This window comes from Suricata suricatta, chromosome 10 (genome assembly GCF_006229205.1).
Source record: "Suricata suricatta isolate VVHF042 chromosome 10, meerkat_22Aug2017_6uvM2_HiC, whole genome shotgun sequence".
NCBI classification, from domain to species: Eukaryota; Metazoa; Chordata; class Mammalia; order Carnivora; family Herpestidae; genus Suricata; species Suricata suricatta.
The window spans coordinates 61,832,943-61,842,758 of record NC_043709.1 but is presented as its reverse complement, the minus strand read 5'-3'; the positions used below and the strand labels follow the sequence as shown (position 1 = coordinate 61,842,758).

General features: G+C 49.0%; 1 protein-coding gene across 1 annotated transcript in view; it reads left to right on the top strand.

Moving 5' to 3' along the window:
• The window catches only part of GRASP (general receptor for phosphoinositides 1 associated scaffold protein), a 7,580-nt gene extending 6,715 nt beyond the window's left edge, over positions 1 to 865 (top strand). Inside the window, 1 exon segment of the mRNA XM_029953590.1 lies at positions 1 to 865. This exon segment is cut by the window's left edge and continues 100 nt beyond it. Coding sequence (XP_029809450.1) covers positions 1 to 163 — 163 coding nt within the window. The 3' untranslated portion in view covers positions 164 to 865.
• Positions 866 to 9,816: the final 8,951 nt, after the last annotated feature.

Below are 9,816 nucleotides of genomic sequence, written 5' to 3'. Positions count from 1 at the left end.
CGGCGGCGGCGGGGCGCCGGGTGCGCTCTGGACTGAGGCCCGCGAGCAGGCCCTGTGCGGCCCCGGCCTGCGCAAAGCCAAGTACCGGAGCTTCCGCCGGCGGCTGCTCAAGTTCATCCCCGGACTCAACCGCTCCCTGGAGGAGGAGGAGAGCCAGCTGTAGGGGCGGGGCAGGCGGGGGAGGTATTTATTTATTTATTCTTTCCAGCCAGTGCAAAAAGGGAGCGGGAGGGGGCGGGTGCCCGGTCTGAGGGGACCCCAGGGGCCCAGCGTGGCAGCAGGAGAGGGTCCTTGCCGGCCCCAGCCGGCCTGCTGCCTCTGCGGACCGCTGACCCCAGACCCCGATACCCTTTACTCCTCCCTTACACCACAGTGGAGGCAGGGCAGGAAGAACCTGGCAAGCTTGGGTTGGGAGAGGTTTGGGGGCATTCATCCTACATCTGGGTCAGTAGTGCCTTGTGGGGTGTCCAGGAAAACAACTCCCCTAGAGGGGAGAAACCCTGTCCCACGAAGCCCTCTCCTCAGCTTTACTTGCTCCTCACCCTTGGCCTGGGGAAGCAATGGCCTATGGCCAGTCGTTCCCCACCCTCCACATACACACATAGTTCCAGTTAACCCGTGGGCTCCTGAAGGGGCCTAAGGTGCTGGTCCCCCTCCTTCCCGGCCTTGACCCCTAAGGGCTTGGCCCCCTCCCAGGGGCCTATAACTAAGTTGGGTCCTGCCGGGCAAGGGTCCTGGGTTCTCTAACCCTTGGGGGACAGGAATGGGCATGTCCAGCTGGGTGGGGGCAGCACAGACTGTTCCAGCATTTTGCATACTGTTGCTTCTGAAACACAAACTGTATAAAATTGATGGTTTTTTTGCATCTGTGTCAGCGTGGTGACTTCCTGGTGGGGGGCAGGATTGGGGTCCAGCATGCCCTGACTCAAATACGCACTCTGCCCCCTAACACCTCCCCCAACACACACACACGTGCACTGTATATTTTACATCTTATTTGCTTGGAGTCTGCAGCCAGGGAAATAGTCTGGTGGATTTCAACTTACATGTATGAACCTGAACTAGAGGCCCCACACCCTCTTCAGAACTTGGGCCTCTTGTTTAAGTGCATCTTGAACCTCCCTTCCCAAATACCCACAACAGGCAGTGACCAAGTCTGGTCTCAAGTCCTTAACTATCCCTGTGCAAATAACCGTGCCTGGAACCCTCTACCCCCAGGGCCTGGGTCTCTCACGGAGGAGACCTTACACACCAACCACCCAATCTGTGACAGGCCTAACCACGGCCTACTCCATTGTTCTAGGACTCCTCAACGGGTCCCCAGCCCTCCTACAATAAGGTTATTGGACCCCTGCCCACCTCATTTTCTTGTCTCCCTTCTCCCTTCCTGGGCTGGCCCCTTTGCGTACCTGGTATGTTTCAGACCCCATCCACTCGATGCCTCTGCGTTTGCTCTTCTCCTAAGTGGCCCCTTCAGTACTCAGCTCTGCCTCCCAGAGGCCTCCCCACCCAGTCCAAAATACAGTCACACCTTCCACTGTGGCTGAGACCTGGCTGTTTCTGTCCTGTTCCTCATCATCCACGATTGTCTCGACTTTTGTGGATTTTGGTGTTTGCCTGGCTGCCCTCCCAATTAGGACGCACACTCCTTGTAACAGACCCCACAGGCCTTTCCTGTCTTCGCTGCTTTATTTCGTGCCTGATCCTAGCTCTTAGAAGACACAACCTCAATAGCTATAGTGTATACTCACAGCGTCTCCAAGAGGTGGACCCCACCTTTCTTTGAAGTGACCCAGGGCAAGTGACCTGTCTAGGGTCATATAGAAAGTAAGTAGCAGAGCTAGGCCTGAGTCTGGAGGTTCCGTGCCAGTGCTCCTCCCTGGCAGTACCCAACATGCAAGGGGTGGCCTCAAGATGTCTAAGTGGCACCTCCCCGAGCCAGGCCACCTCCTACGCTCCCCCTCCTGCACTACTGGACTTGAATGGGCTTCCTGCCTCCTCTCTTACACCTGGGCCATCCCTTCACATAGTATTAGGGGGATCTTTCCAAAAAGGAAATCAATCACAACCATTCTCACTTAAAATCCATTATGGCTTCCCCCTGGAATAAAAGAATAAAATCCAAACTATTTCCTATGCTTATTGATGATATGTTGTCCCTCTGGGCAGACAAAAATTACAAGGCATCCCTTCCTCTGAGCTGAGCAGCCACACAAGTCCCAGAATTTGGCAACTGGGAGCCCCTGCAATTGTATTGGGATGCCTTGTAGGAGACCCTCCGAGTCAGGTCCCTATCTCTCTCTTCAAGTTCAATTGTTTCTCCTTCCATGTCACTTGTCCTGTTTAAGCCACACTATTCTTCCTAGTTCTAATCCTCAAATACGCCAAGCTCTTTCTTGTCTCTGCCCTTTGCCTCTGCTGTGCTCTCTGCCTAGACAACTCTTCTTTACAAGACTAAATCCTCCATCCTCTGACTTCAGCTTAAACACTTCCTCAGAGAGCTCTCCCAGATCAGATCAGTAGTTCTCTGTCCTCATTATTCTTTATCTTGAGCCCTCTAGTTTGTTTGTTTGTTTGTTTTCTTTACTGCACTTACTCCCCATTGGTAATTACACTGACTTCTGTTGTATAGATCTTTTGCCTTCCTAAGGCAGGAAACTCAGCCTTGTTGACTATGTGCCTCCAGGGTCTAACACCAGCATGGTACACAGCAGGTGCTCAATAAACAGGAATGTTTCCTAGGGGCCAGGCCAGCAGAGGGTGGATGGCCACCTCCCCAGCTCTCAGCCCTGGGGTAGGGGCGGTGAGGAGGCCCCACCTCTGCTCCAGCAGAGGCTGGCAACTGTCATGATATCCCCTTGGGGCTGGGCCTCAGCCCCAGCCAGGGTCCCTGCACCTGGCCACACTGCCCTCTCTCGTTTCCCTGTTCCCCTCCCTCGTTCTGGGGAAGGGAAGACATTTGATTAAGAAAATGGAGCTTCCCCCAACCTCCCTGTTTGAACAGCTGCTCTGCAGCCCTGACAAACAGCAGCTCCTAGAGGCTCAGGTCTAAGGGAGGGGCCCTCTCATACCTTTGTTCCCAGAGCCTGGGACTGCCAGATCAGCTGCCTGGGCACCTTACTGGGGGCAGGGTCTGCAGGGGCCTCCCAGCTTTCGCCTCCTAGCCTACCCAGCCCTTCTCTGACCAGCGCGTTCCTCCCCTCCTCCCCTGCAGCTGGTCTTGGGGGTGATGTGGGCACCCCTCACCCAGACTGAAGGGGCTCCCGGAGGAGGCTGAGGGGGTGCCCAGAGTGGGGCTGGATCCCACCTCACAGATGATGGGATGACGGCACCAGCACAGCAGCCTCCTGCCGTGTAGGTGGGTGACAGGGAGTGACTAATGTACGAGCTGCGATGCTAAAAATTAACCCAGGGATCGTGTTTGGTGGAGGGCGGGGGTGGATGGGAAGGGAGCAGGGATGGGGAATAGTGTGTGGTTGGTATTCCCCTGCCCTGCCTCCCCGCCTTCATCTCCCACCACCCTTCTGGTCCTCTCAGTGCCTAGGGGGACTCTGTGGGAGCCCCTTCCCATCCCCAGGCCAGAAGGGGTCCCGAATAATACCAGGGACAAGAGTGGACGCCATTCTAGGTCGTGACACAGCCCTGCAGATGGAGTGCTGGTCTGAAGTCCCTGCTGCTGCCCCCATCTCCTCAGCATGGTGGCAGCATGCCCCTGAGCCCCCTGGCTCTCCGCCCCTCTGCCTGGGCCACAGCCCTGCTCAGAAGTGGGGGGAGGGGCAGAAGTAGCCAGTGCAGAGACAGGGGCAGGAGTTAGGGGGGTGGCGGTAGAGGTAGCAGCTGAACCTGTGGGAAAGGACAAGGGACCACACCCCGGAACACCTCCCTATGCACTGGTACTGTGCCAAAGACTGCCACAGCCATCGACCACTTAGGCCTCACCACATATCCAAGAGCCATTTGCCACTGTCCCTATTTTACAGACGAAGAAACTAAGGATTAGAGAGATTAAGGTAGCGCAGCTGGTACCTGGCAGAGCCTGCATTCCCTCATATATGTTTGTCTCTAGAGCCTGGATTGGGCAGAGGGATGGCTTCCTGGAGGAAGGTGTGAGAGGACAGGATGTCAAGAGGGTAAAGAAACAGAAGCCTGGGCGACTCCATCAGCTAAGCGTCCGATGTCAGCTCAGGTCATGATCTCATAGTTCAGTTCATGAGTTCAAGCCCTGCATCAGGCTCTCTGCTATCAGCACGGTGCTTGCTTCAGATCCTCTGTGCCCCTCTCTCTGCTCCTCCCCTGCACACGCTCTCTCTCTCTCTCTCTCTCTCAAAAATAAATAAGCACTAAAAAAAAAAAAAGATGGTAAGAAATCCTTTAGAGGAGCTGAGCCTCTAAGGCTGTGCAACTCATGTGTGGGGAGGGAAAGTGGGAGCATGGAGGGTGGATGAAAGGTGGGACCTGGGGGAGCAGGGTCTGACATGCGCCAGAGAGCAAAAGGACATCAGGTCCAGAGGGATCAAGGCTCCATGGGTGTGGGTGCTGTGCGGGAGTGAGGTGAGAAGACTCCCACCAAAAGATTGAGGGGCTCCTAACACTGGGTTCTGGGGGCCTCAAAAGGGGCTTGGAGAAGAGCTTTTTTGACACCCGTAAGAAAACGTGTTAGAAGGAGTAACTCATAGGGGCGCCTGGTGGCTCAGTCAGTTAGGCATCTGACTTTGGCTTGGGTCATGATCTCACGGTTTGTGGGTCTGAGCCCCACATTGAGCTCTGGGCTGACCACTAGCTCAGAGCCTGGAGCCTGTCTTTGGATTCTGTGTCTCCCTCTCTCTCTGCCCCTCCCCTGTTCACACGTGCTCTCTCTCTCTCTCAGAAATAAATTAAACATAATTTTTTTTTAAAGGCGTAATCCATAAACACTCTCATTTTGCTTGGAGACAAAACCAGAGAACTTGAGCTGAATGGCGGCAGGAGAAGAGATAAGATAGTAAAGTGAACACTTTCCACTCCCCAGTCAGTCACTCCTAAAACTGGGGGAAGTGAGAGGCTGTGGGACTCCCCAGGGGTCAGGAGAAATACCAGGCTGTCTTCCTGGGAGGCTGCTTGGCCCTGCAATGATGGCTGGATGGGACCGCCTAGAGGAAGGAGGGTGGGCTGAAGGAAGTGGGAGAGAAAGGACCCTGAGGTTGAGGAGAAGGCAGGGGACCAAGGAGGACTCCTCCATGCAAGGAAATGGCCAGAGTAGAGCAGGTGTGCCTGACCCCTGGTGGTGGCCTCAGAACACTGCATCTTCCTCAGCCCTGACCTTAACAGGCAGCAGATGTGGCAGAAGTGGGGTGCCCATCAGCCTAGTGCCCTGCGCCACGCTCTCACAAAGTGGAGTCTCCTCTGAACCCCACAACCCACCTGAAGCTCTCTGACACCTCAATGTGCCCGGCACTGAGTGGGCATTCAAACAACATCGACTGAAGGCAGATGTGTCTGAATGAATGAATAATGCATATGGAACTTATAAATTATCAAACTTAATTTATTTCAACCAACACACTTTCTCTGCATGGAACCCCACTTAGTCTGAAGGCTTAGAGACTGGGCTGCAGGCGGGTGGGGGAGTGGGGAGGAATCGCCCTGCTAAACTGCAAGACAGAATTTTTGCTGTAAGGGAGACCTCCTAAACTTCAGTGACTGGTTTGTTCCTGGAGTTTACAGAACACACACATGTACCCAAAAAGTAAAAAATTGGGGTGCCTGGATGGCTCAGTCGGTTAAGCATCTGACTTCGGCTCAGGTCATGATCTCACAGTCTGTGGGTTCAAGCCCTGGAGCCTGCTTCTGATTCTGTATCTTCCTCTCTTTCTGACCCTCCCCCATTCACACTCTGTGTCTCTCTCTTTCAAAAATAAATAAACGTTAAAAAAATGTTTTAAAGTAAAAATAATGGGGAAAAGGGGGTGCTAATTAGTAACAAGAAACACATAAGAATAAATCTCACTGGAAAAATAAACTATACAAAAGGTAGTAGACTAACTATAAAGCTAGTAGGTTAAAAGACAAAAGCAGTAAAAATAACTATGATTACAATAATCAGTTAAGGGACACAAAGGTAAAAAAATGTAAAATGTGGCATCAAAAACAAAAGTATAGATGGGGAGAGTAAAATTTCTGAGCTTTAGAATGGGATCAAACTTAAGTTATCTATTTAAAATGTTGTGATATGTAAGCCTCATGGTAACCACAAAGCAAAAACTATAGTAAATACACAAAAACTAAAGAGAAGGGTAAGCATACCATAAAGAAAGTCATTAAACCACAAAGGATAAGAGCAAGAGAAGAAGAAAAGAACTGAGAGGAAATATAAAAAACAGCCAGAAAACAATGAACAAAATGGCAATAAGCACATACCTACCCATAGTGACTTTAAATGTAAATGGACTAAATTCTTTGATCAAAAGGCATACAGTGTGGGGTGCCTGAGTGACTCAGTCGGTTAAGCATCCGTCTTTAGCTCAGGTCATGATCTCACAGTTCATGGGTTCGAGCCCATGGGGTCTGTGCTGACAGCTAGCTCAGAGCCCGGAGTCTGTCTTCAGATTCTGTTTTTCCCTCTGTCTCTGACCCTCCCTGCTCACACACACCCTCTCTCTCAAAAATGGATTAAAACGTTAAAAAAAATTTTTTAAGGCATACAATGGCTGAATGTTTTTTTTTAAAAAAAGACCCATCTAGATGCTGCCCACAAGAGACACACTTTATATATTTATTTTAAAATTTTTGAGAGAAAGAGCATGCATGTCCCTGCACATGGGTGAGGGGCACAAGAAGAGGGAGAGAGAGAGAATTTTAAGCAGGCTCCACACTCAGTGGGGTGCCTGACATTGGGCTCAATCCCAAGATCGTGGGATCATGATGTGAGCTGAACTCAAGAGTTGGATGCTCAACTGACGGAGCCACCCAAGCACCCCAAGAGACACACTTTAGATGTAAGGACACACACAGGCTCAAAGTGAAGGAATGGAAAAAAGATATTTCAGGCAAATGGAAACCAAAAGAAAGCTGGAGTAGCTATGCTTATATAAGGCAAAATAGACTTTATTTTTTTACTTAAATGTTTTATTTATTTTTGAGAGAAAGAGAGAGAAGAGTATGAGCAGGGGAGGGGCAGAGGGAGAGAGGGAGACACGGAATCTGAAACAGGCTCCAAGTTCTGAGCTGTCAGAGCCTGACATGGGCTCGAACTCGTGAACCGCAAGATCATGACCTGAACTGAAGTCAGATGCTTAACCAAATGAGCCACCCAGGCGCCCCCAAAATAGACTTTAAAACAAAGACTGTAGGGGCCCCTGGGTGGCTCAGTCGGTTAAGCGTCTGGCTTCGGCTCAGGTCATGATCTCACGGTTCGTGGGTTCGAGCCCCGCGTCAGGCTCTGGGCTGACAGCTAGCTCAGAGCCTGGAGCCTGTCTTCAGATTCTGTATCTCCCTTTCTCTCTCTGCCTCCCCTATTCGCGCTGTCTCTCTCTGTCTCTCAAACATAAATAAAAAAAGAAAACAAAGACGGAATTAAGACATAAATAAGGCTGTTATACAATGAGAAAGGGGTCAATCCAACATGAGGATGTAACAATTGTAAACAGCCATACACCCAACACAGAAGCACCTAAATGTATAAAGCAGATACTAATAGACCTAAAAGGAGATATGGACAGCAATATAATAATAGTAGGAGACTTTAATACCTCATTGACATCAATGGATAGATAATCCAGATAGAAAATCAATAAGGAAACATTGGCCTTAAATGACATGTTAGGCCAGATGGCCTTAATGGATATTTACAGAACATTCCACCCAAAAGCAGCAGAACACACATCTTCTCAAATGCACAAGAAACATTCTCTAGGAGAGACAGTATGTTAGACCACAAAACAAATCCTAATAACTTGAAGAGAACTGAAATCATATCAAGCATCTTTTCTGACCATAATGGCATGAAACTAAAAATTAATTACATGAAGAAAGCTGGAAAACTCACAAAAGTGTGAAGATTAAACAACATGCTACTGGATAACCGGTGAGCCAAAGAAGAAATCAAAGGAGAATAGGGGCACCTGGCTGGCTCACTTGGAAGAGCGTGCAACTCTTGACCTTGGGGTCATGGGTTTGAGCCCCATGTTGGGTGCAGAGATTACTAAATAAATAAATAAACTTTTAAAAGGAGAAATTAAAAAAAAACCTTGAGGGGCAGTTGCTGGCTCACTTGGTAGAGCTTATGTCTCATGATCTGGGGTCATGAGCTCAACCCTCACATTGGTTGTGGAGCTTACTTTAAAAAAAATACCTGGAGACAGATGAAAATGGAAATAGAATATGCCAAAATTTATGGGCTGCAGCAAAAGCAATCCTAATAAGGAAGTTCATGGTGATAACCGCCTGCCTCAAGAAACAAGAAAAGGGGCGCCTGAGTGGCTCAGTCGGTTAAGCCTCTGACTTCGGCTCAGGTCAGATCTCACATCCGTGGGTTCGAGCCCCACGTCAGACTCTGTGCTGACAGCTCAGAGCCTGGAGCCTGCTTCAGATTCTGTGTCTCCTTCTCTCTGCCCCTCCCCCTCTCATGCTCTGTCTCTCTCTGTATCAAAAATAAATAAAACATTAAAAAAAAAAGAAAGAAACAAGAAAAGCCTCAAATAAACAACCTAACTTTATTTCTCAAGGACCTAAAAAAAAAAAAACAACAACAAATGAAGCCCAAATTTAGTAAAGAAAGGAAATAACAAAGATTAGAGAAGAAATAAATGAAATAGAGACCAAAAAAGCCAATAGAAAAGATCAAGAGCTGGTTCTTTGGAAAGATAAACAATATTGGCAGGGGTGCCTGGGTGGCTCAGTTCCTTAAGTTTCTGACTTTGGCTCATGTCACAAGTTCATGGTTCATGGGTTTGAGCCCCAGATTGGGCTCTCTGCTGTCATCACAGAGCCTGCTTCGTATCCTCTGTCTCCTTATCTCTGTGCCCTTCCCCAGTTTGCTCATGTTCTCATTCTCTCAAAAGGAAGTAAACATTTGAAAAAAAAAAAAAAAACAATATTGGGTGCCTGGGGCTGAGTTGGTTAAGCATCCAACTCTAGCTCTTGACTCGGGTCATGATCTCCCAGTTCATGAATTTGAGCCCCACATTGGGCTTTGTGTTGACATGCAGAGCCTGCTTAGGATTTTCTCTCTCCCCACCTCTCTCTGCTCCTCCCCTGCTCACTCGCTCTCTCTCTCTCTCAAAAATAAATTAAAAAAATAATATTGACAAGCCTTTAGCTAGACTCACCAAGACAATAAAAAGAGAGGAGTCCAATAAATGGAATCAGAAATGAAAGAAGAGATGTTACAAGTGATCCCACAGAAATGCGAAGGCTCAGAAGGGACTATCATGAACAATTCTATCCAATGAACTACACAACTCAGAAGAAGTGGTCACTTTCCTAGAAACTCACTACCTACCAAGACTGAGTCATGATGAAATAGAAAATCTGAACACACTTATTACCAGCAAAGAGCTTACATCAGTCATCAAAAACCTCCCAACAAACAAGAGTCCAGGACCAGAAACCCTCACTGGTGAATTCTACCCAGCATTCAAAGAATTGATAGCAATCCTCAGATTCTTCCAAAGAATACAAGAGGGTAATTCTAAACACGGTTTACAAGGCCAGCCTTACCCTGATACCAAACCAGACATAAAAGCTGCAAAACAAGGAAATTCCAGCCTGATATCCCTGATGAATAGAGAGGCAAAAATGCCCAACAAAATATTAGCAAACTGAATCCAACAGGACATT